A 27,781-nucleotide genomic window follows, 5' to 3' on the forward strand; every position below is an offset into this window, starting at 1 on the left:
CAAAATATGATACACAATTCATACATTCACAAAACAAATGTAGGTCAAATTACTTATAGTCATACCTAGCTCTGACATAAGAGGTATTATTACAAAAGATACAAATTTTTCACTTGATTTGCATGTATTTCAAGACCATAGAAATGTGTCGAACGTATAAAAGACAAAGTTTTAATGAAAATGTGGCACTTGAAGTTGTCCTCTGCTACATTCATGATACAGTCTTGTGGGACAGATAAATAAATATCAATTTTTCAAAATAAATAAATAAATTAAAAAGTTCACTTAAGCAATAGTTTGACCTTAAGCAATAGTTTGACCTTTTGGGTTAATTTTACAGGACAAAATATGCCTTTGTGCACATTAAAGGAGGAATAACATCCACTAGCTAGCTTAGCATCTCTTAGCTTAGCATAAAACTAGACAGAGCTCGCTCAAAGGTTACAAAACAAATCCACATACGTTTTCTAATTAAAACACCCAAGTGTTAAAAATGTTAAGTTTTTTGCCTAGTCATATTTAGCTACATAAAGGCCAGGCTGTGATCAAACAAAACAGAAGTTACACATCAACGTCATGTGATTAGTAATTATGCAACAAAATACAATCGGTGCAACTGAAAACTAAACTCAGTAAATATTGTGTTAAATTTTTTTGTGCAAATACAGTGCTGTGAAAAAGTAATTTGCGGGACCACAGATTTCTAATTTTTTTTACTTAAATCTAGATCAAACAAATTTAATATCTGACAGTCATGAACAGAACAAAACCAAAAAGGAGTTCATTTTCCTTTATTAAAGATAAAAATCCATCTAAACACACCTGGCCTGATGTGAAAAAAGAGAGATTGCTCACATCATGAAGTAGCTATTATTAACCGCATTTCCAGCATTAGTTTATCTAGCAAAATATAGGGATTACTGCCAAACCGTTAGTCTCAAGAAATCACCATAGAACTTGATTGAAGTACGCTGAAAGGCTTCAGTATTCTAAACACTGACGGCGTAAACTTAAAACTTCAAGAACAGATGGAAAATCAATGGCAATGACACCTAGCAGTCTGAAAAATGCTTCAAAGCAATTTATAAGACATTGAAAATGAAAGGCATTATCCCCAAATGGTCAAAACGGGAGATTGTTGAATCTTCCCAGGACTGGGTTCAAGAACAGACAGGTCACAAAAGAGCCAAGAAGTTTAGATCAGTTTTCATGGGACAGAGCCCAAGCAAAATTGGCATCCAGGGCAGAGTTCTAAGACCAGAACCAAAATGACCACATGGCCCTGTCTCATGTTTCCCAATCAACCTCCCAGTGATCCCCAAGAAGACATATGGGAAATTATTCTGTCGACTGTTGAGACAGCAGTGGAGCTTTGTGGAAAGTGTCCCATTACATCCGGAGAAAACTAACACATCATTACAGAAAAACGACATGATACCAGCAGTGAAACACGGTGGTGGCAGTGTAACGCTCTGGGCCTGCTCTGCTGGTTTTCGGGTTTCTCAGCACTGTACATTCAATTTCAACATTCACAATTGGCAACAACAACAAGCAACCTTTCTTGCAGCTGTCACAGCTGTTGTTTCTGCTGAGCCATTGTGTGTTTTTGTCCTTTCGTGCAGTAATTTTGTAATTGATTTTTTTGATTACCAAGTGGAGCTATATGCCATGGGGCAATTTGTCATTTTCTACCAACCAAAGTAGACATTTTTGGACACTATGACACAAATGTCAGTCAATATGTAATGTGGTTTTATGACTTCATTATTTAATATATTCCCACAACAGGTCAGCCATAGTTGTTGGATTAATCAGGGACATAATATGACATAATTCAATGGAATCATCTGGTCCAATTAGAGATCAGAAATGATATACATAAAAATAGAATTTAGAATCTTTAGAAAATAATGTTATTAAATTATAAGTGACCATTTTATAACTATTTATCATAAAAAATAATTAGGAAAAAAACTGAACTGATACGCAACAGCCGGAGTACATAAGGGAAAATAATAGCAATATGTGGGTGCAAAATGAATGTATGTGTTGATGAAACAGAACCACTGTTAATAATTAGAGAGAGATTTTATAAACAAATCCCTGAAAGTTAGAGTGAGAGAAAATGCATTTTGGTAATGAAGTCAGAAAAACTTGAGGAAAATGTTTTGTAGGGAAAAAAAAGCCTGAAATGGGAGTTGATTGGAGCCACAGATTGCGGCCATTTTGGTGAAGAAACTTTTATACGTCTGGTTTTATGCTAAGCTAGTGTAGAACTTGTGTAGCCTGGCTGCACTGTTCTTCAGCTTAAACTTCTACAAGCATCTTTTTCTTCATCTCATCTAATTCTACAATAACATAAATGAGACAATCTAAAACCCAACAGCTGCTTATATCCTCCTCTTATCTGATGAAAGACAGCAGTTACAAAGTGTAACCACAAGACACATTTTCCTTAGCATACTGTCAAAGTGAATAGTCTTATACTGAAACTATTCTTAGACTGGTTAAAAATCTGTTTTCAAATAAATAAATGTACATGTATCCATTGGCAATCTTATTCAATTGTCAAGTAAAGGCAGAATCTACTTAAGTGTAAAATATTACATCAGAAATATACAGCGTGTTTGCAAGATCTTTCACTACTGCATACGGCGGATTTAATTCTTATAAAATGTAGGAACTTAAGTAAAAGCTATCGAGTGAAAACGACCACAGAGTGACTTTTTCCTTATATATTATCACATACAGCGCATGTTGATGTAAACTTGAACATGTAGCAGAACTCTTAAAACTGCAGTATGTAACTTTCATAAAAAAGTATTTTTTACATACAGTATCTGTTGAAACTGACACTATGTTGTGACAGTATTGTTTGAGACAGATAATCTGTGAAAAAAAAAAAAAGGATCAAGCTCCTCTGCCTTCTCCCAGTGCTATCTAGACACAACCAATCAGCGCAGGAAGAGGGTCTTACCGTTGTCAATCACCCCTCTGTGTAGTGCTGCTCATTCTCCCATTTATCTTCCCCTTCTTGCTCTCTGCTATGCTACACCGAGCACAGTCTGTCATGAATGTTCAAGCTAGTTAGTATGGCGACTGATGACTGCGATAAACGGTTTTCCTGTAACGGTGAGTTGTTTCTCCGCCATTAGCACATTTAGCAGCGTGTACACAAGGATGAATGACAGTGCTAAGATCCTCCTCCTGGCTCTCATTGGTTGTTTTTGATTGGGAGTGGTGCATTTCTTCAGACTACAATAGTAGCTCTTGAAGGAGATCGATCTTTTCACAAATGGTCTCAAACCATACATGGCGACAGTTTTAACAAATATGTAAAAAAAGAATTTTTTTGTATTAAAGTTACATACTGCACCTTTAACATTTAGGGCATCAAATCACAGAGTCGAAGCGCTCTGCTTGTAGTCTCCAAGAATGACAGAGGCATACGTCACATTTGGAGGTGTGCACAGGACGGACTCGGACACTGGTGAGTTGGGAAACGGGCTTACTGGGGTACCAGAGCGATCGCGGAAAGGGGACGGTGGCATTAGGGCGACGGAGTCCTCCATTGCTAATTTGACCTCTATCATGTCCTCCTCCTCGTCGTGAATCTGGGTGTTGTTATACATATAGCCCTGTAGGAGGCCGAACTGCTCGCTCTCCATTTCTTCCTCCTCCTCTAAAGGGGAGACGGGCTCCTCATCAAATGGGTCAAGATGGACAGGCAGGATGGGTTCCTGCTGGATGAGGTGAGCCTGGTGGTACACCGGCATGCCTGAAACAGCCGGAGGCAGGCACACATCGTCAACGAGCTCATGGGTGTCACTGCTTAACTCATTCAGAACAATCTCCTCCTGCAGGCAGTCCGTGACGCAGTGTTGAGGGATAATGCTATTTTGCTGGAGACGGTCCAGGGAATAGAGCTCCACGTCCCCGGCCGCCTCTTTTGTCATGTCACAGGCTGGCATCTGTCCGTGGGCCATCATGGGGGGAGTGGCGGGGGAGCTGTAAGTGAGCGGGTCGTTTTCGTCCTCCTCAGCCACATTGTACAACGTCTTAGTGCTGAGGTCTGAGAACTCACCGGCAGTGTTTTGGTAGGTATTAGTTAAGGGTTTGATGACAGCCATCTGATTGGAACCTGCTTCCTGTCTCTTCACATGCACTGACAGTCTGTGCCACATATGATCCCCTTTGGGAGGATGTCTTGCACCTGGTTCAGACCATGACACAGACTTTCCATTAGAACTATGAACAAAATAAAGATGGCTGTTACTGCGCAGGAACCCGCAAAGGTGTAGAAGAAAAGACAGGTTCAAGTTCATGTCAGAAAATCATGCTAGTTGGAAACTAACTGTGGTTTTTATATATGTTCTAGTAGATTTTAAGTCTATATGTGGTATTTCAGGGTATCTTCAGGTTTAATAGAGAGTTGAATTTAGCACACAAAGGTCTCATAGTTTTAGTCTGAAGCTTACATGCATTCAAGATTGGCATGAATGTCAAGTAATGTTCAGTAATACATTTCAATCTTTCTTTTTCCTGAGTAGACTAATCATAAAACAAGCAATTTCAGTATTTTTAAAAACAAAACTTCACTGCACTTTATTGATTGTGAATTTTCTCTAATTGACAGAGGCTCGATTTTAACTACACACTTCTACCACTATTTGGTTAAATATCTCCTAGTAAGTTGCACCGTACCAACTTAAACAAGCTTCCAGATCAATTCTCGTAGAATATTTGACCATTTGTTTTGGGAGAAATTGCAGAATTCACTTAAATGTGTTGGTACAACGGTCAAGCATGGTGACGGCAGCATCATGTAATGGATCTGTTTTGCTGCCAGTGGCTGTGATGCATTGCTAATAGAAGTGGGAATAATGAAGGTTTATCATTACCTCCAGATAAGTAGCTAAAATTTGTAAAGGAGTGGGTGTTCACACAACACAAACAGGCCAAACACACAACTATAAATTGGCCAGTAAATGTGTATATTTGAGCCAGTATGGAATATATAAAGTCAAGAATATATACAAGTTGTGCTACCAATTCTTGCAAAAACAAACAAAAAAAGTCAATTGTGAAAAACGTTTGCCATTGAATGAATGACTAAAAGTTTAAAATAAACAGACATTTATGCCAATGGTTAATGTATGCAAACTTCTGACCTGAGGTGTATTTTCTGGTCTGATTTTTAGTTCAATGAGTCCTGTAGAAACCCTTTTTATTACTATTTTTTTTATCCCTCAGCACATAGGGATGCTTGTTTTAAATTCGCCAACAGATCAAAGGATGACCCGTCTGTGTGAATTGAGCGATGGCCTATATTTGCCACACTTTACAACAGGTGCCTCTCTGGCAGTAAATACAGCTAGATGTCAAGCTCCCTCAGAGAGGGAGTTCCAGTAAAACGAGCATCCCTGAGGTGCCTCGGGAGCAGGACTCAGACTCAATTAATGAACCCACCTGCCGTTCCCGGTGTTCTTCTTCCTCTTGAACATGTTGAGGAGGCTGTTGCTTCGGCAGGCGATTTTGCCGTCGCCGACGTGCATGCGCACGGCGTCGGACGTGGTGAACGCGCTGCGTACGTTCCGCTCTGGCTTCGCGATGATGATGTACATCTTTGGCGTGAACATGCACCCCAAAGCCACGGTCACGCTGAGGCTCACAGAGAACGACGTGGTGATGATCTTGTAGTTGCTGCCGAAGTAGATCGGCACAAAGGCGAGCCAAATGATGCACGTGGTGTACATTGTGAAGGCGATGTACTTGGCTTCGTTGAAATTGGCGGGAACGTTGCGGGTCTTGAATGCATAGTAGGTGCAGCTCATGATGAGCAAACCGTTGTAGCCCAGTGGCGCCACAACGCCAAGGTTGCTGGTGTTGCAGATCAGAAACACTTCTCTGATGCTTGGGTAGGATTTGATTGGTTCAGGAGGCTCCATGATGATAAGCGTAACTTCCAACGTCAACTGAAGACTGATAAGTATTGAGGCGATGACCACCTGAGCCCACGCGCTCATGAACCTCGGCTTCCTGGTGCAGATCTTCTTCTTGCTGCCCGCCAGGATGCGAGCGATGCGATTGGTTTTGGTCACGAGTGCGGAGTAGCACATGGCGGCTGAGAGTCCGACGAGAAGTCTCTGAAGGTAGCAGGACGTCACTGTGGGTCGCGCTATGAGGGTGAAAGGGCACAGGTATCCAAGGAAGATCCCAGCCAGGATAATGTAGCAGAGCTCACGGCTGGATGACTTCACCACAGGCGTGTCACGGTACAGGACGAAGATGAAGGCTACGAATGACGTAACCAGGATGCCCAAGCAGGAAAAGACAACCTGGATGATTGATTCTGGATTGCTCCACTCGAGGTAGTGCAGGGGAATTGGTTCGCAACCTGACGGGAGAATAAAAGCTATTTTACATATTATTTTTCACAAAACTCACAGTGGTTGTTCGAGTTGACCAGCAACATTATCGGGATTTTATGTGACAGACCCACATTAAATTTTATTGATCAGTAATGGATTATTAGGTGCTGTTGCATGGTTACTTTTCTTAAGTTAGGTTGTTTTTGAGGTTATACCGGAAAAAATCTTGGAACGCTTCTTGGGAGGGAGGGGGCTGTTGTCAGAGGACGAGAGAGTTGGCTGGTATTTCTTTGAGAACTACCCTGTTATGTTTGACAGTGTTAGTCGCAAATCCTTTCTCTGGTGCTTGGAGGCCATAACGGAACATTACAATATTTGTTTTTTCAAATGAAATAAATTCATTTAAAGGAAATGGAGCTTTCTAAGAAGGCATCAGAGGTTTGCCAAAAAAACATTACCATCACGAAGACCAACGAAGACAGCAGATAGGTCAGGAAAAAGGAACGTTTAGGCAAAAATCACAGCAAAATTACGTAAGAAAGCAAAATTCCAAACTTTGAACATCTCAAAGGAGGCTGTTCAATCCTTTATTGAAAAGTGAAAAGAACGTAGCCAGAATGCAAACCCTAATTTGAGAGGCCAGCAAAAAAAGCATTTATGAGAGGAGCAACAAGAAGTCCATGATAACTTAGAGGGAGTTGCACAGATCGACAGCTCAAGTGGGAGAAACTGTTCACATCTGGCCATTGTGGAAAAAGAGTGGCCTACATATAAGGCTTTCTACATAATCTAAAGGGCCAAGATGAAATGTGCGTAAAAATGGTGCTCAGACTAGACCAAAATCTAACTTTTTAGCCAACATGCAAAATAGTATGTGTGGTGGAAAACTAAGACTACGCAACACCATTACAGAACGGTGGTGGCTTTATGATGTAGGAATGATTTTTATTCAGCAGAAACAAGATGGAAGTCCTATTAGAGACTGCAAAAGACTAAAGATTAGGGAGAAGTATGTTGATGGACAACAGCATTAACATACAGCAAGAGCCCTAATAACAATCAAATCATATTCATGTGCTAGACTGGTCCAGGTCAAAGGTCAGACCTAAATCCAACTTAGAATCTTAGAATCTGTGGCAAAAGTTGCTTGAGCTATCTTGCAAAGAATAATGGGCCAACATTTCAGCCTTTTGATGTGCAAAAGTTTTGACTCAGAGAGCTGAAGGCAAATGCACAACAAACTTTGTTCTCTTTGTAAGAAATTTCTTTTTTATAGCATTTAAGCACTTAAACCAACTACTTTGTGTGGTATAATCACAAAATCCCTATCAATATATGGACGTTTGTGGCTCCACCCTGACAAAATATGATTATATTATATTGGCCATCAACTCAAAGGGGAATAAATAATTTTGAAATAAAAAGCCCTTCAGACTTCAGGCTACTTTACATAACTGCATGTACAAGAAATGATGATGAGCATCTTAGCCGGAGAAAATACAGTAATTTCTAAAGTAGGTTTTTAGCTCAACTATAAATAAATGCCTTTCAACTGAGCCATGGCCAGGCTGGGCTGCAGCCAGGCTGGAGGGGGCCGAAGAAGCAGGACAAAGTAAGTAGCTGCACATTTCAGACATCAGTGTAAAATCACCTATATTTTTTCATTCGTATAGTACAAGGGGAATGTGGAATTTGTATATTTTCTAACACTTTTAAACTACACATAGACAGTCAAGGGGTGATCCGTTTCTGTTGGTGTTATCAACACTGTTACGCTGTTGCTGATAAAAATGCAGAAGTTTGCGTGTGATTAATGTGTTAAGAAGATGTCTTTTGTTTGAAAAGGCGTACAAGGCTTGCTAAAGTGGGCCAGAAGAGTGGTAAGTGGAATAGGGCTGCTGTCGGATGAAATGGTAAAGATGATGAATGTGCTCTCAGGTGTCATGGGAAGGCAATGAAAATAGGACAGAACAGGTTTGGGAAGCAGAAAACTCTTAGCAGGACAAACTGTACAGGGTGCAGTAGTTCTGGCAGGAGAAGTAAGAGCTTGGCGGAACTTTTTGGTTTTGTAAGTCAAGCGACTGTCGCAGCTTGGAGCGACAATGCCAAAGGAATGGACACTCTGGCAACGAAAGTAACCCCAGTTTAAGTCAGCATGAAAGCAAACAAACCAAACATAATAACCCTTTTCTAATCAGACAAAACATTTTTTTCAGGTGTAGCAGTTGGATCCTCCATAAAAAGAAGAATAATCTGACTGTTCTTGCACATCTTAATCAATTTTCCTTTGTCTGAGGGTGACCGCTTGGGTCAGATGGTGGACAATCATACCACTATCTACAAGTTTCTGTTTAACCAAAAAGGGGAGTGTTCCAGAGACGTGTACGCCCAGTTCCTGGAGATGACTGACAAGAAAATATGATCCTGGTGACCTAACACATCAAATCTGGTTGTGTGGAAAACATTAAGCTTCTGGAATTTCCCAGACTAAAACCAGGTTGTAAAGATGACTACAGTGAACCCTCGTTTTTCGCGGGGGTTAGGTTCCAAAAAGAACCCGTGATAGGCAAAATCCGTGAAGGAGTTATCGTTATTTTTTACAATTATTATACAGCATAATTAAATACTCTACAATGAAACCAAAGAACAAAAACTGTTCTCAGGCCTAAGCATTTTTTTTAACAAATATAACGCGTTCTTACAAATAACTACAGTAAAATAATAATTTTAGTCATCAATACGAAGTACAGTAGGACAAATTGTGACTCGCGTATTTCACTGTTCCTCTGACTGTGACGCTGCGGCCTGACTCCGCTCTCTAGTGGCTTCTTCTTCTGAAGCCTGTGGTGCAGGTGTGTTTTTTCGAGAGACGAACATAGTTATAGGTAGTTGTTGCTCTTTTTTCTTCCGGGCAAAAACATTTACCAAAATTTGCCAAGCTGTATTACGTATATTTAAATACCGTAACATTATTGGCACACAGGTAGAGAAGAAGCACGGAGACTGTTTAACCAATCAGGACGCAGAACACAATGCACTGTGAAAAAAAAAAACTGCATAAAAAACTCCGCGAAGCAGCGAGGCCGTGAAAGGTGAACTGCGTTATAGCGAGGGTTCACTGTATACTTAAAATTTACCAATTACTACAAAGATGAGTGGTTGAATATCCAACTAGAATTACTTCAGAACCTGGATGAGATATATGATTTCTCTGAAACATGCATGATTGATCCAGATATTGGTGGCGTTTGTATTTATTTGAGCTTTTATGCTGTATGTTGATTCTATGTAGAGTAAATGCACAATGGATTTAAAACTGTGCACCCTATTTGCAATTGAAGATCATTGAGTGACTGGCCCTTCACAAAAAAAAAAAAACTTGAGTGGTTGAAATCAAATATAACAAAATGTGTATGGCATTCATGCAGATAATGAATGTATCAAACCATCTGACTGGAACTCCACACAGTCTTATTTATTTACTATATGGTGATTTGGTGCAATTCTGATTATAGCTTTTTAGATCCTCTATTATCTTGTCTTCAAAACTAACATAACTTTACAGCAGCTGTAGAAACGAGGAGAAGGAGACGAACAAACGTACCCTCCAGTTCTTTGTCAGGCCACCAGCCCAGCTCACAGGCCTTGCATGTGAACTCGTCCTGCACATATTCATTGTCCTTGCAGGCAGTGCATATCCAGCAGCAGCTCACCTCCCCCTTTCTTATGACCTATCCACAAGAAAAAAAAAAAAATTAAACTACTTGTCTAAAAATACCATTGTGTGACTCTCTGCTGCCCAGAACAAAAGGAACGCCAGTAAATATTTTATATTTGCTTAAAACATAGAAAATTTAAAGAAAGAAAAGTTATAAGTAACAAATTGGTAGTGGAACTATTATTTTTGAAATCTTTTACTAATAAATAACTTATTACAGTTGTGAGTAATATAATTATTTATAGAAAACAAAAACTGTCTCCACTGAAATTGCACTGCTTTTAACAATAATTTGTTTTGTTGATTAATAAGATGTTCATTATAATGTTTAATTAACATTATAATTAATGTAGATGTAGATCTACATTAATTGATAGGCTGCTAGCTAACTACCTCACTGGATAGTTAGCTAGCAACTGTCTAACTATTTAGATAGTTAGCTAACTATCAAGCTAGCTATCTAACTATCAAGCTAGCTATCTAGCTATGTTGCTAGCTGTCTAGCTAACTATTAAGCTGGTTAGCTAGCTATCAACAAACACTGTACAGTTAAATAGACAATTAAATTATTATGAATAAAGTCTCTTATCACTAATGGGAGGAGACTTTCTCAGTGCAAAAACATTAAAGATGTCAGCCATCAGTGAAGTCTAAAGATTAGTCCTGAACCTTGATTTCTCCTTTGGAGCAGGGCTCGCTGCAGACGGAGCGGACCATGTCACTGCTGTTCATCTGGATCATTTCATCGTCGAGGCTCAGCATGCCCTCGTGCCACGAGCCGATGTTGATGTAGTCATAAACACCAGGCTCCACATGCTGGAAGTTCATAATCTCATACCTGAGTGAAGATGGGCGGGAGAAAAATGACGACAAGGTTATCTAAATAATTTATAGCTAAAAAAAGACTCCTTAACAGACTCTTTTTCAAGTTAGTTTTTCCCATTGTGTGTTGTTCAAATTAGTGATATTTCTTTCTTTTTTTACCTTAAAGGTGATTACTTTCCTTCCCAATAGATTTCTTGTTCATTTGTAATGCTTAAGTACTTGGCTTCATCAAGCAATTTTTTTATATAGGACAAAGACAATATGACTAAATACAACAAGCAATTTTAAAATCATAATTTCATTTATTGAGGGACAAAAAGGGACCATTTATTGAGGGACAAAAAGGTATTCAGAACACATCTGAATTGAATAACTTGACTTTCCAGCCTTGACGGAACGTGTCAGTAAAAACTGGTAGTAAGTCTTTTACATTGCTTTGGATGAATGTTATCCCACTCCTCTTTATAGATTTGTTTTTGTTGAGCCAGATTGGAGGGTTTTCAAGCATGAACAGTTTTTTTAAAGTCAATGCCTATGAGATTTATATTGTCTATTAACCACAATTGTGGCACTTTCAACCACACATATAAAGTAGCTTACCTTCCAGGCGAGTCTCCATTCTCATCAAACCATATGTCCTCCCCAGACACTCCTGTGAAGGACGTCTTGAGTAGAAACTCCAGCAAATGGCTTCCATCGATGGGTTTCATGTCATCACACAGTCCCACATGGTCGGGACAGAGGTGTGAGTGCATGTCATGCAGACCGTGTGCCATGGCGTAGATGGCATTGATGACAAAGCCCATCTTGCTGTCTTGAACATAGTTGTCTTCAAGACTTTCGTAACCTGCCCATAAAGGAGACAACAGTAAGGAATCTCCTGCAAGATAAGTGCATTCGTTTTTTAAAAGGGAAAAGCCGTACAGTGCCTCGTTAATGCAAGCAGTAGCATGTTTTATGTCATCTCTCAGGTTCAGATGTACCCAACAAGTTGCCTGGCAGGATGCAAGGTATTACAAAGGAGTGATAGGGTGCACACAGATGCAGACAATGTTCTCTGAATTCAAGCTGCTGGAAACATGCTCGATTTCTTTTTGTTTTTTTTGTCCTCTGTGGGAGACTGCTTTTAAGGAACTGGAAGTCTCAGAAAATGGCTTCAAAGAAACCTTGTTACCATGGCAAAACTATTCATTCTTGGAGTCATGAGTCAGGATTCAATTAGAAATGGTCCGACTCTCTTAAAAACCTGCACCGCATCGACTCTGTATTCTGCTTGACCACGATTAACATCCCAAAGTCTCACGGGTTTTTCTTTTATTTAGCTTCCTAATTTCATCTGTCACTGCGGGGATTAACAAATACTTTAAAAAAATGGGTAACATCAGAGTATGTGATTTTTCAAACACACCCCATCAGTTCAGTGTAATGCAAGCTGGAGAAAGCAGTTTTTTAATTAAGCGTTTCACATTGTACTTAAACCTCTCTTGCAGCAATCTTTTTCTGTTAATAGCTGTGTTCAATATTTTGCATCTTCTCGCTGAAAGTCCCTGAAGTCAGATTTTTTTTTTTTTGTTTGTTTTTTGCAATGCAAGCTAAAGCAACTAATAATGATGCATTACACTGCAGTCTTAAACTTCACTATCAGTACAAGATAGCATTATCCTGTACATGCACATGCCTTGGAAAAGTGTTTCGTACTCCTTATATCCGTACTTATGTAACACTTGCTGTGTTTTACTGAGACTTTACCTGACACAATAAAATATAAAGAAAAGCACAGCTGTGAAGTGGAAGGTAAATGATAAATGGTTTTAAAATATTTTTGCAAATAGAAATTTAAACAGTTCAACACATACACTCGTTTCGAGAAAACCATCAGGAAAAGCTGCATACGTAAAACGTCCGCTCTTGCCTTCCACACATGGCTACTAATTGTGGTGCGTAATATAAATGATGTCAAAACCAACAAAAATATTGTGTTTTTTTTTTTGTTTGTTTTTTTGGGGGGAAAAAAAGCCCTTTCCATTAGTGAACTGTTATATTTTAACAATATTTAACAGTAGTTTATTTGAATGTGTGTGTGATTTTACTGGTGCACCAAAATCAGCCAAAAGATGGATGGGTCCAGGCGTTCATGTTGCAGACCTGAGCAGCAGTGTGAAGGCTGGCACGAATTATTAAAGCAAGAATTATTAGTGTTTCGCCTGGCTAAGTACGATCTACTTTTGAACACAGACTGAATTTCTTTCCCTGAATGTCCATTCCTCCTTTGTGCAGAGAGCGATTGCACTGTCCTTCACCTTAAACTATGCTGTTAAAGAAACACAGCTTTCTCTGAGCTTTGTGTAAACAGAGAAAAATTTGTAAGGGTTATTTTATGTTTGTGATATGACTTCCTACAAGCACTTCCGAAAAAAGAAGGAAAAAAAGAAAAAGAAAAAGAAAGAAAAGGTTTTCTATTGCTTGCTTGCATGTCCAGTAAATATTCCAATCCTGTGTGAGCAAAATGATGATGGTGAAGCTGGTATCTGAGTGTAAGAGTTTCTGTTGTTGCTAAGTTCAACAGCTATTTCACTCTTTTTTAACAATATATTTGATCATCTTTACTCTAAAATATGAAAAACCAGAGAATGACCAGGGTTAATCTCTATTAAACTGAGCTTCTGTGATTTATAAAACATCATATTTGTAAGCGTACAAAAGAAAAAAAAAAGGATTATCTTAGATTGAGACTTGCATCAACGCGTCAATTTCTTAGAATCCTTAAAACACATTTTTGGATTTGTAAAAATAAAAAACAGGGTGTGGAAAGAAGATGTTGGCTGATTTCCAGGAGAACAGTTCATTAAACGTATCTTACAATTTGACTTAAATTTTCTAACAACAAATATTACTTTATTGTTTTCTGCTGCTGGTTTTTTTCACTCTCATCTCCTGTTATATGGCATCTCGATTACTTTGTTGAGAAATCATGCAATACTTTCTGGGGGGAAAAAAACAGATTTCACCCGCTCTAAGCAGCAGCAGCAGCAGCAGGTGACGGTATTTCTTTCTAAGCATCTCCTCCTGTATGCTGCGCTTGTTGCAATAACGATTTCAAAACAACTGCTGGGAAAGCTGCCTGTGCAAACAAACACATGAACAGTAACTACAGTCGGGTTAGCAGCTGGGTGAGCATCCGAAGGGAGCGACTGGTGATGACCTACTTTAGCAGCTCCTTGTCTTTGACGCTCGCTGCACTCATCAGTCATGATGTGGCGATGTTATGATGTCTGCATGCAAGCAGAGGGGCCTACTCCTGCAGGTCGGGATTATTTGGCTGCATGACAGCGGGACTTTGTCTGCGTACTATATGAATAGAACAGCACGGTTTGTGTGTTCACATGCAAATTCAGCAAGATTCAGCCAGTTATTGGGCTGTTTTATGCGATTGCCTTAAAGCATAGAGGGAGGGCGTGAGAGCACAAACGAACCCAATTATTGGGCTCTCGGAACCCCAAACAAAACATCCCAATAGCTTCATATATAAGAGGTCCACTGAGATTAATTGCATCATTAATGTGTTTCAATTTTAATGTCAGTCAACCTCCAGGTATATTTGTGAGGTGAGCAGCGTTATGTTTCCATTCAGAAAAAAATAAAATAAAATAAAAAATCACTCACCATCTTGGAGTTCTAAACCAAAATAAATTAATAAATAAGAAATAAAAACAATAAAAAATGACTAAACAGCAAATGGGAACTACTTTCCACATAAAAGACAAAAATAAGTATTTTTTTAAATGCAATTTTTAATGCGTTGTTTTTTCTTAAATTAAAACATGACAGCTCATGGGAGCAAACAAAAGCTTCAGGTTTGTGCATCAGACCAAAAAATATTACAAGAAACAAAAATGTGTGAATGCTGCAAAAAGAAAAACATTTTTTAACAAAGAGTGCAACATAAATCCACATAAGTAGAGCCAGAGGTGTCAAATGAGAAAAAAACTAGGTGTTGCATGCACCAATTTATATTTACGTTTATCAGTCTCTTTAAACGTCATTTATATCAAGAGTGAGAATCTTTTTTATATACATAAAACCCTCATATCGTTTGATTAAAAACGTAAATATATATACAAGCTTTTTTTTGGAAGAAAAGAAAACCTTATGAATAAATAAAAAAAGCAGTGTCATAAAAAACATTTAGAAACATGCTTGTTGAGCATCATTTCAAGAAAACAAGAAAAAAAAAGCTAATACATTAGCAGTGTTTCTTTAATAATGAAAAGCACTTAATTTACCTAGATCATCATCCTCTGTGAAAGCCAAGTAACACACAAATGAACAATATGAAAAAATGTACTGGATTCACTAGTGGAGAATTTTACCCTCAGGCAGTCTAATTCATATTTAAAGAGGTTGTTCCACTTCATGGGGCCTTTTGGCTCCTTCACTCCGGAATTGAACACATCACAATATTTCAAAGTTACAAACGGACACTTTCTCTGTTAAAAATAGACATACTACCTGAGCAGTTGCGTGCGAAGTTCAGGTTCTCCTGCGGGTGTCCGGGAAGGCGGCACTGAAAGCGATGCTGCCAGAACTCCGGGAACCACGGGTTGCGCGTGTTCGTGCTGAGCTTGAGCTTCAGGAAGTAATTGTCGAAGGAGGAGACCTCTTCGGAGTGTAGCTTCACGGTGATGCCGCCAACAGCCTCGTGCTCGTATCCCTCCACCACCTCCACGCGGTCCGCCCAGCCGTCACTGCAGAAAACAGCACAATTAATCAGATGAACTAATCTGAAGGTACGTATCTGCCGCCGCCATCTTTAACCGTTGGGATTGGAAGGTCCGTGGTGATAGCGGTAGCGTTTTGAAGGCACGTGCAGACATGCTAGGTGGTGCTAGCAGCGGCGGTTATGGGCGACATGCCAGGGCGCCATTTTGTCAATGAGAAGCTTAAATACTTTAGAAATTAAAAAGCATTTAATTGAGATGTTCGCTTTGCAGATGCTGGTGAACACCGAGACTTTAGCAAATTTTTTTCACTATTTTAATTTTTTTACTCACATAAGACGAAATATTGGAAATATATTGGGGCAACACCCAGTCTTGTTAGAATGTACTTTATTAAATTACACACAATGTAAAGTTGTTCCATTAAAACACAGACCCGCATGTAAACAACCTATTCCCTCACTGACAACTGCCCTAAAATGAGTGTAGGAAAAAAAAAGAAAACATACACACAAAAAAGAAAAAATCAATGAAAGCCAGTGATAAATTCAGAGTGCTCTCAAATATCCTCCTGTGTTTCCACAACTCCATTTTTCCAGTTTCCGAAGGGTGTGCGGTTCTCACTGTTCTTGCCGAGAACAGACAAGAAAAGCCTCAGAGTCCACTGACACAATCACAAGTCCAGTGAGAATTCACAGATTAGGAGCGTAGCGGTGCAGTCTGTCCCCAAGAGATTCAAACTCTCACCCGGCTCACCCACTCCGAGTCTCAAGAGGGAAATCTGTGTCTGCACTGGTTACAAACTCTATTTGCTGCATGTGTCGCTTATTATGGTCAACAATCTGTCTGTGAAGAACTCACCTTCATCTTCTGCAATAAATTAAAAACATGTTAAAGAAAAGACAGAAGTGTGTGCCATGTTAATGGAATATTGAGGTGGAGCACAAGCTGCATGGACGTCCTTTAGATGGAAGTATTGGCGTCTCTTCAGGTTTTCTTAATGGTAACGTTTTTATGCCTTGCATTAGGTTTGATTAGTTTCTTCTGTAATGGGGGGAACAGCAGCTCCAGTTAATGAGAAACCTAATTTTCCATGGGACTGTAATTGGGAGAACCCCGACTGCCACCTTGGCTGACTCTGCCACCATGTGCATTATTATATTTTGCTCCCTAGCTGTGGTTATATAAGCCTAATCATTATGCTTTTCGTAGGAATAAGCAAAAAGAGCCTCAGCACTTGCTGGGAACAACCAACACGGATTTTTGAGAGTTTCTTCCTTGAGAAAACTGAGAAAGCAGCAACCCATAGCGTAAGATAAATGCGGATGCTAGCCAGGCTTCTGTTAAATACCGTGGTTTGGAAAAAAAAAAAAGAAAGCCTATCCTGAATGTTTTCACTTTTTGTCACAGTACAACCACAAACCTGATGTGTTTTATTGGGATTTCATGTGCTAGAGCAACAAAAAGTAGCATGTAACTAAGAAGTAGAGGGAAAGTCTGAATGGTTTACATGTTTTCACTGATAATCTGCAACTTCCAGCTGTTTGGGGATACACCTCTTAACAGGTTTTCACGTCTAGACACTGAAATGGCCTTGGTCAGATTAGCAAGAGTTTCTATGAACAACTATTTCAGTATCAAAAATTGTCACAGACTTTTGATTGGGTTTAGGTTTGACTTTATGCCATTCTAAAGCATGGTTTGATCTAAACCAAAGCTTTAGCATTGCTAAAAGCTTTCTTATTGTCTCAAATCTTTTGGTGCCTCTTACAAGTCTTCTACTTGCCCTGAATTCAGCTTAATCCATCTTTTTCTAATGTCTGAACCACCACCACCATATGTTAGTAAGTCCCATTAAAATTACACAATTATGTTTGTTCTATTCATTTACAGTTTAAAATTAACATGCCACATGTTGCTATGAACAAAAGTTTTGAATGAAAGGAGTAGTTGGAAGAAAAAAATCTTATATTATGTGCTTGATCTATTGCATAAATCCAAATTAAACAGATAGCAGACAGTGGTTGTAGAGCGCTAAAATATGAAAAAGTTTGAGGTGCCGTAATCAGTAATAAATCTGGGTCATAGCATGCCGTTTCCGACTTAAAACGTAATCTTTGGACAAATTGCTGTTTATCCGCAGGACAAAAATATCCCACCTCAAACCCGCATTTGGGTTGTAGGAGCCAGTCGCACTTTTGGCTTGGCTGACACTTCAAGAATGAGCTGACAAAGGCTGTGCGCTACGACGGTCTCAACAGTACCTGGCCATCTGCTTCACAGCATCACGCCACCCTCAGGCCGACACTCCCAGTGCCAAAAACCTACAGCTCTGACGTCCACACACACACACGCACACATACTGTAAAGTACTCTGAGTTCATACACTTGTACATCATTTAACTTCGCACGGCAAAACTGAAACTATTCACGTGAAGATGATTGTAAAGTAATTCTGCATGAGAGGAGGAAATTATCTTAAGATAGATTTGAAGCCAAATAGAGTACATGTTTCATCGAACGGGGGCATTGCTTCTGAGCTGATTAAAAGACTTATTTGTTGATTGGGAGGTGTGAGAATAACCGTCTCTGTCTTCCTCCACACAGCAGAACAGAAGATGGATGGCCGATGACCAGCACCTCCTGGCCGTTCAGTTGGCCCGCTGCACAGGCGCCTGCATGTGTTCATTTACTGCATTGCTCTAAAAAACATTTTCCATTTTAGAAGTCTCCTTGACCCAGAAAGCACTCTGTCACGCATACGCAGGCTGCTTTTCTGCACCCTTCCCACCAGCCATGGAAGGCATAAAGCACGAAAGAAAGCACTTTTTACTTGATCATGTGGGTTTCAGAAACATTCTGGTGACATTTTAATGCCCGAATAAGAGAAACACACAACCGGTGAAACATCTATAATGAATGAAAGAGATTTAACTTTAACTACGGCCTCAATTCAGCTGCTAACCGGACCAGCGACGAACCACGACTCCACTATAGGATAATTTCTGCTGTATTAGCTTTGATGTTCCTTACTGCACACTCCCCAGATTATGCTGGAGGTGCTGTCCCATATTAGCCCATCCTGCCGGAGATCTGACAGGGAGCAGGAAAGCTTGCTGCGTGGATGCATTATTCATCAGCGAGCCTGATTCAAAGCGTCTTCTGCCTTCAGAGGAACTCTTTGGGAAAATTGAGAACATTTGAGTTTCCTGTGAATTTTGTGTAATAACTGATTCAGGCTGAAAACATCTACACGCCAAAATATGGTTTCTAAACAAGAGACAAGGATGAGTGATATTCTTTTTTCTTAAGTTATGAGGAAAGCCATTTGATGAACAGAAGCTAACATTTAACCTTAATAAAAGTTGCAAAGGTTTTGTGTGATATGTTGTCCACAAACTTCAAAGTATTAAATTAAGGTTTATGTAATAGAGAAACATGCATACTTGAAAAGTGTTATTATTTATTTATTTTGTAATAATATAGGTTTCATGCTTTTCAAGCATTTTCAAGGTAAGTTTTTAAACTTTTCCAGTTTAAACCACACTTTGGAGATAAAAATAATGTAAAAGAACTATAAAAGACCATTTCAAATGACTATTATATGATTTTATTTATTATCATTAAGAATATTTTGTGATAGTATTCTACTTTCTACTGCAGGGACACGGGTAACTAAAATATAACATTTTATGTTGTGAAATGTCTGTCACACATACACCCTATACACCTGGCTGGTCCAAGAAAGATGGGAAAAAAAAAATCTGATAAATGTTCTCACAAAGTTTTCTGGCTTTTGGCAAATAGGAATAATTCTGCTAATTCTGGTCGACCTAAAACAGGAGAAGTTTGGTCGGATTTAACTTCAGTTATTAAGAAAACATATGTCTTTTCATTATCTTTAAATATCTGGTTTCAACTATAGAGTTTAGGCTTTTAATCAAACGTTAGAGTGCACTTTATTACCAGACTGCGTAATTTGAATATCAAGCACTTTCCAAACCAAGGCTTTCAAACACCCATGCGAACCCTGAAACTATCTGAAAAGTGCACCATGCATTTGTATTCAGTCCCCCTTTCTCAGATACCCCTAATAAAAATCCATTCAGAGTTACCTACTGCGTTTAGAGGTCTATTCAGTATAAAGACTCCACTTGTTTGTAATTTATTCTCAGTTTTTATGCAATTAAGAGACCTGAATGCAGGAACCGACTGAGGCAAACTGTGAATTTCAGTGATAAATAAATACAATGGAGACAGGAAGAGAACGGGTTAGAGCAGGGAAGAGCCATAAGCAAACCATGGAAGTGCAGAGAATGTTACCTGTTATTGAAAAGAGACAGGTGGTGGAGGAAAAAAAAACAATCTCAAGAGAAGCAGAAGAGGACAAACAATAAACCAATAAAGGGAAGCTAACACTAATCTAGGGAAACTACAGTAAATTCAAAGGCCCAACAACCAGAACTCAAGAATAATGAAGAAACTATCAAAGGAATGAAAGTCCGACAAGACTTTCCCAGCATTATTAATGAACTGGATATGGCAAGATATGCTGAGCAATAAAGCATACAGGAACTAAAAGTAAATAAACAAGAAATGGACAAAAATACGAGCAGACAGGCCAGACAAACAATTGTAGAGAAGTTTAAAGCCAGGTTAGATTATAAAATAAAAATACCAAGCTTCAAAGATCTCAAAAACACTGCACAAACCTGAAAATATGAGTAATTGGAGAATGGGTGCATGATTACTGTAATCTCAGATGACAAATATTCAGTCATGGACGCATTACACCGTGTTTCAAATTATTGTGCAAATGATATTTTCTCAGATTTTCTTAAATGGTCAATGCAAATGATAATCAGTATAATTTTCAAGTCATGAACTATTACAGTATAAATCAAATTTTACTGAACAAAGCTCCCCATGAGAACAGTATTTTTTTCAAAAATAAAAAACTCAAAATGCACTGTTCCAAATTATTATGCGCAACAGATTTTCTAAACATTTTATGGATTATAAAGAACTTCAAACGATCATTGCTCAGGTCCCTCTTGAAAATGAGATCTAGATCTTAACGGGGTTTACCTGGTTAAATAAAGGAAAATCAAAAAATTATTTGAATGTGCAGCATTAAGTGGTCACATGTACTAAAATCAAAAGCTATTTCAATCAAAAAAACATCTTAACAGACAAGAGTTACATGTTAACATCGGACCTTCTTTGATATCACCATTGAACTTGTGAGTTTGTGGAAAGTTTCTGCTTGAATTTCTTTGCAGGATGTCAGAAAACCTTCCCAGAGCTGCTAGTTTGATATGAACTGCCTTCCACCCTCAAATCTTCTGCTTGAGGAAACTCCAAAGGTTCTCAATAGGGTTGAGGTCAGAGGAGGATGGTGACCACACCATGAGTTTCTCCCCTTTTATGCCCATAGCAGCCAATGACACAGTTGTATTCCTTACAGCATTCATTGTCATGCATGAAGATGATTTTGCTACTGAAGGTGCGGCTCTTCTTTTTGAACCATGAAAGAAAATGATCAGTCAGAAAGTCCATAAACTTTGCTGAGGTCATTTTCACACCTTCAGGGACTCTGAAGAGCCCGACCAATGATTCTCTCCCCATGATTTCGACCCAAAAAATGACTCCACCACCTCCTTGCTGACGTCACACACTTAAATCCAATTTGCATAATAATTTGGAACTCGGTGTAAATGTAGGCTTTATGGAGGAGTGACGAGAACAAACCAATTGGTGACAAAATGCTGAAGCAGCTCCTGTTTGCAGTTTCTTCGGTCAGATGAGGCAGAGATTTAGATTGTTTTGATTGAAATAGTTTTTGATTTTAGCACATGTGACCACTTAATGCTGCACATTCAAAGAATGACCGTTTGCAGTTCTTTATAATCCATAAAATGTTTGGAAAATCTGCTGCGCATAATAATTTGGAACAGTGCATTTTGAGTTTTTCCAAAATCATATGTGGCAACACTGCACATCACCCTGCACACACCATTCAGACATGGACACATGGTAGAGGCAGCATCATGCTGAGGGGGTGTTTTATCTTCAGCTGGCAGAGAAAAGCTGGTCAACATCCAGACCTAGATCCCAAATTTAAAATAGCTGGTCAGGCATGCTAACCATCCACTGAGCTTGAGTTAAACTGTAAATAATAATTGACAACATTTCAGTCTCCATGTGTGCATTGATTAAAAAATATATTAATTAACACCCTGCTGTGATCACAGAGGAAGGTGATCCAACAAAGTACTGATTCGGGGCTTTGAGTTCAAATTCAAGCTACTTGACTCAGAGTTTTTTGGTAAAAGATGTTAGAAATCATGTATCCCTTTCCTTCCATTTAACAAAGACAGACTGTGGGAATGTGAAGGCAGTTTGTTGTTAGAGTGGAGAGGGCTTAATACAAATGCACAGCTTACTTTTCAGAGTTTTCCTCCTTTTACTACTTTCTTGCACTGTATTCATGTTGGTCTGTCACAACAAATCAATACAAACCCCCCAAAAATAAAAAAAAATGCTAAGGTTTGTGGTGACAAAAATGTGAAAAAGCAGGAAATACGTTTACACGGCGCTGTAATTGAAATTTAACTGGAAGATGTAAATCTACCCGCAAAAAACAGTCAATAATTGTTGCATAAATACCACAAAATAAAAAAAAGAAGTACATCTTAATATGGCATTGGCTGTATTTTATAAAGATATCAACTGTTTATGGATAATTAGCGATAATAACAGAATTACCTGCATATTCTATACGGAACAAAAACATGCTTTGACACAGCCATTAAGTGCAGCTTATAGTCCTACTTGGTACCATCAATAAGGAGCTAATCTAAGTTTTACAGCTTATTTTTACAGAACAACAGCTAAGGATAAAAGCAACTTTAGCTTGTTCGCGTTCATCTTCTGTCCTCAAAAAAAAACACAACACATGAAGCTGGAAGCCCTTTGGGAAAACATTCCCTAACGAACCTGCCAATTAGGAGGAACTCTCCCGCTACTCCGAGGCGCCTCATAGCCATGAGCAGCCCGCGGACTGTCATGCCTTCACAGAAGCAGACAACAACTCTGGCTTTGGGAAGACGCTCCCGCAGCTTCCTGAGCAGCCGGTCGAAGTGCTTCTCGCCGGCGTTGCTGTAGATCTTGTCAGAATGAGCGATGCAGAGCCCTTCCTGCGAGGCGAGCTCTTTGAACGCCTCCATCCCGCTCTCGCCGTAGTTACCTGAGGAAGACAAGAGAAGCCGTCAGCCGAGGCTCATTCGCAGGGGAACAGACGCGATCAATAGGCGGTCATTCATAACTTTTCTCGACGGCGTGGTTTTTCAGATTCACTGAAGTGTCACTGAACATGAATTTCTTGTTTTGTGACAGAAGAGAACATGGGTTGTAAAAAATCCAGAGGATGCTGTAACAGAAGTCAAAGACTTGCATCGTGTTTCCACTTGCCTGCTCGGATCTTAAAAATCAATCAGTTGTGGCAAAACACATTAAAAAGCGCCTCATGCTTACTGCAGGTTTTTATCTGTTTGCCAAACAGATTTTAATCACCTCAAGGAAAGCTTATCATGTTTTAACAGGATTATCATCTCTTCTTCCCACATTAATCATATTCTGTCACGAAAAAAAATGAAGCAGGCATAAAATTTGACTCCAAATCATGTGAGGAATTTTGATATTCTTGTAATTGCCATACAGCGTTTTTACATATTTTGTGACTTTTAAATTTGCAAATTTCAATGTGGCTTATTTGAGATGTATTTAGCTCCACCTATTTTGGAAATACCTCTGGCCTGCTTCTCTGTTCCTGCTGAAGAAATAAATCCCTTCATGATAATGCCTGAACCACCATTTGTAACCATGACAGTGCGCTCACGGTGGACATAAAAGTTTGGTCTCATCTGACCGAAGTACCTTCCTCCACTTGCTTTCCAGGTCACCCGCATGTCTTGAGAAAACGTTTAGATTTCACTTCTTATGGCTTATCGCTCAACAGTGTCTTTCTTAGTCCTTCGATTTGTGACGAAAAGTCCACTTCAGATTCCTCCACCTGAGTCGTGGATCCGTATGGCTCCTCCAGACTTACAGAACCTCCTGACTATTGATTAGAGATGTGAATCTTTCAGTACCTACCAACTCAATTCCAATTCAATTCGGAAACAATCGGTCTGCAGATTCTGTTTAAATTATGTGACTGGCAAGAGTGGAGGGGGAATTACATTTCTGTGTCAAATTCCATCAGTTTATATTTAAACAAAATAGGTTTGTGCATAAGCTTAGATGCCTGGCTTTTCCTTAAAAAAAAAAATCACAGAATAATTCAAAATATATACAGAGGGCGAGACAGCCTTTTACAGTCTAAGGCGATATGAAGTGTAGTTGCAAAGACGTACGACTTAAACACATCTTAAAATCGATTTAGCATTTTCATTCAATTTAGAATTACCAGGACTAGAAATTGCAGTTCTCTATAGAACTGATTTTTTTCTGCTCCTCTACTGCTGATCCCCTTGCTAACTTACAGGAATGCCTGTATGTTTAGGAGAAAAACACAACAAGTTTGTGTTGGTTTGTCACATAAAATGCCAACAAATCACATTGAGGTTTTGGTTTTAACATGACAAAATGTTCAATAGGGGTATAAATACTTTTACAAAGTATTACAAAACACAGCTTCAACTCAATATGTATATTTTTGTTGCTGTATAGGTGAGTGCATCGTAACCTTTAATATAATGGCTTGATTACAGGTATGCGAAAGTTGGAAAATGTGTTTCACAGATAAGTTATTTTTGTTTCATTCAAATGTAGGACTTGGTGGTATTGTGAACAGAAATGTTGCAAATGCAAATTACACTTCTTAATAAATAATTTAACGGCTTTTATAAAGAAACCCAGAATCAATTAGGGAAAGAGGCTTGATTTGACCTTCATAGACCTCAAATGATCAGTGCTCCTGATAAGCCAGGAAACGCACAAAACTGAATGCCTAATGAGCTACAGATCATAATCGTGTCTGGAATATCTATTTGTCCAAAAGCTGGATGCTTTGCCTAATTGAGTGACACGACACATTGTGGGACGATCAGCAGTTTCACCTTTTGAAAAGTGTACCAATACTTGGAGGCACTGTTTGTACTGTGTCTCATTCGGTTTCCTGTGCCAGGAACAGGTGAGAGGTGGGGTAGGCCTCGAACAGTGCACCAGTCAACTCCAGGGATCACAACAACACCTGCAGTGACTTGCAAAAGTATCAATGCCTCATAAACATTTGAGCATTTTGTTACAATTTTACAACAAGCTGCCATTTACATCATTTAAACTTGATGTGATGGGCCAACACGAAACACTGAGTAAATATGAAGGGCCAGAAACGTTTTACAGATTTAACTAATAAAATGTGTGCATTTGCTTTCTGTTCCCTTTATTCTTTAAGCACATAAAATAGAGAGTCAAGGAATCCATAGTAACATTAGAGGTTCCCAGAAGAAGGTGAAAAAAATGAACATTTGGAATCACCCTTGATCAAAATCAGACTTTTCAACCTGTCTCCAAAATGCTGTGTGTTGGAGACAGACTGTAAATCACCCTGAACACACCATCAGCATGGCGGAACATGGTAGCAGCTGCAATATACCGTGGGAATATTATTCATCAGAAGGAACAGGGAAGCTGGTCAAAGTTTATGGAAGGATGGAAGGATTTGAAGTTAAGGTTCACCGACTAGCAGGTTCCCAAAACATATAACCGTAGTTACACTATTCGTGTGTCAGAATGGCCAAATCAAAGAACAATCGTAACAACACTGGAAGATCATTCTACAAAGTAATAGTCCAGGTGGACTGAACATGAATGCATGCTAGAAGTTTCAGGTTTTAATCTGCCCAAAAAAACTTTACTTGCACTTCTGAACTTAATGTTAATTATCACATGAAAGCCCAATAAGACACAATATGTTTTTTTTTTTGTTTTGTTGTGTTTATCAGAGTATCAAGAGAAAACCCAGCTGGTTTGATTCTTGACCCAGTGGATCAGATTTTTTTTTTGTCCAAAAGATTGCAATACCAAATATTTAAGTAAGTTTACAGTCACTCCAAAACTACAAAAAACAAGAAGCAAAGCATTCATTGAAATCATAAAAGGAATATAAATTATATGATCAACATATTAACTAACTGGTTCTATTACCAGGGACAAGCTATTAACACAATCGTAAGCAATAATGGAAAAGGAAAGTATTTGTCCTGCCCTTTGTCTTTCTTCCTCTAAAATAAGTTACTGAAGAAACGCCACAAGTGACCATAAAACAACAAAGCAACCTTCTACAAAGCCACTATACTGTACACGTATGCTATTGATTTTATGAATCATCAAGAAACAACTACAGTGACTGATCCGGCTCAGCTTGTTCTCAGAGACAATTATGAAACTCTCTGTGATCCTCTTGTCTTAGACTTTCTTCAGAAAGTGTGGGGGTCGTCTCTGCTACTCAGAGATTTTGTTCATGTCAAGACAGACATACACATTGTACTGTTTAGCTTATTATTGGTTAATGATTTTGAAAATCATGCATCATTTCCCTTGCATGTCCCACTTCTTTGCTACTTTGTTAATCCTTTTTGGATGTGACGTGACAAAATGCCATTAGGTTCCAATAAAACATCTAAAAAGAAGGATGATGTCTTACCCTCTGTGTGTACTGCTGACACATAGGTCCAATTGTACTGTTTGACAATGTCCAACAGGGCTCTGGCTTGTAGCGTGTCTGAGGGCACAACTCTGAGGAAGTACTTGAACAAGGTCTTATCACTGAGGTCAATGCTTGTTGCAGAATAGGCAATCTGCGGGATGTTGAACAGTTGCAGAAGGTTCTGGACTTGAATTGCAACCGAGCTTGAGCCGGGACCGATGACTCCTGCAATGGGCTTCTTGGTAGGAGGCGGCTGGCTGGAGGGTGACCCTTCAATGCACCACTTGGAGCCCTCCGTATCATCTCGGATGGAGATGAGAGAGTCCCGTATGAACTCAATGCTCTGCTCCAGGGCCACAGAGGAATGCCAGCAGGAGTCCCTGATCTCACAGCCAAGGGTGATGTTGGGCAGCAGGTTGGGGTCTGAGTTTATTCTATCCAGGGTGTGGAACATGGCCTCCACTCTCTGGATGCCATACTGCTCACGGACTTCTCCGCATTTCCTCTCAGCAACCTTCTCCGCTGACGGCTGGTGGTGTACGGAAAACAGGGCGCCTATTATTACATCCCCATCCATTCGTGCCACCAGGCGGGAGGCAGAGCTTGGGACAACTGACCTCTCATACTTGCCTTTGGAAAAGACGAATGCCTCAAAGAGTAAAATGGGCAAGTACAAAATGCTTATTACAGTCAGGTAAATCATGCTTGTCATTGTACAACAAGTGATGGGTGTACAATCATCTCCTTTGGGCCATAGTAGAGGTCCATTAATCCCATACGGATTCAATGGGAACTTCACGGGACCGTCTTCAGTGCTTTTAACCTGCAATAGATACAAAGACACTTACGCTACTTTTTATACAATGTCTGTTGGAGACATTGGAGTGGTCAAGATGACATTAAGTTTCCTGCCACAGGGAAATCTTTTCAGTTTCAGCACCTTGGACAGCTGCCTCTGCTGTGTGAGGAAATCAGTTGTTTTAATCTCTTTTCAACTTTTATCGAAAAGCATCACATACAAAGCCAATATCTAATTGCGACATCTGCTATCAACAGGACAATAGTTGACTACGCTACACTACACTACACTACATTACAGCTTGCATTCACATGCATATCGATCAAACATAGCTGCATATTGAAACTGCGTTAGGAAGCCTATTGTCGTGTAGCAAACGTGAGTTTATTTACCTGCGACAGGCAGCTCCGGGTATGCGGGCTCTGTGTCTCCTGTGATGCAGCCAGACTGAACCCCAGCTTCTCCTTACCAAGAGAACACGGTGGGACTGACTCCCTCTCTCTCTCTTCTATCTGCACTGATGCCCCCTTCTTCTCCTCTTCCTCACTGCATCTTAAAAGCGGGTCATAGTCGCTGCAGTGTCCCTGATTTGAGTGCACAGTTTGTAAACGTCGGGGCGGGACAGTGACGCATTTA

The 27,781-nt window shown here is 39.4% G+C and overlaps 1 protein-coding gene across 4 annotated transcripts; it reads right to left on the reverse strand.

Moving 5' to 3' along the window:
* Positions 1–732: 732 nt before the first annotated feature.
* On the reverse strand, positions 733–27,781 carry LOC102226132 (metabotropic glutamate receptor 1-like). Of its 4 annotated transcripts, none has more exons than XM_023353267.1 (11): positions 27,538–27,774; positions 26,344–27,169; positions 22,632–22,881; positions 15,424–15,659; positions 15,198–15,212; positions 14,578–14,589; positions 11,515–11,761; positions 10,759–10,927; positions 9,976–10,102; positions 5,470–6,397; positions 733–4,248 (listed from the first exon to the last, which is right to left on the reverse strand). In XM_023353267.1, exons 2-11 carry the CDS (start codon positions 27,056–27,058, stop codon positions 3,399–3,401), a joined length of 3,549 nt encoding a protein of 1,182 aa, XP_023209035.1. In that variant the 5' UTR covers positions 27,059–27,169; positions 27,538–27,774; the 3' UTR covers positions 733–3,398. The 4 variants fall into 4 exon arrangements, with proteins under 4 accessions (XP_023209035.1, XP_023209036.1, XP_005799288.1 ...); XM_023353269.1 differs by having other exon boundaries at positions 4,006–4,213; positions 27,538–27,781; XM_023353268.1 differs by lacking the exon at positions 14,578–14,589 and having other exon boundaries at positions 27,538–27,781.

The sequence above is a fragment of the Xiphophorus maculatus genome, chromosome 19 (genome assembly GCF_002775205.1).
Source record: "Xiphophorus maculatus strain JP 163 A chromosome 19, X_maculatus-5.0-male, whole genome shotgun sequence".
Lineage (NCBI taxonomy): Eukaryota > Metazoa > Chordata > Actinopteri > Cyprinodontiformes > Poeciliidae > Xiphophorus > Xiphophorus maculatus.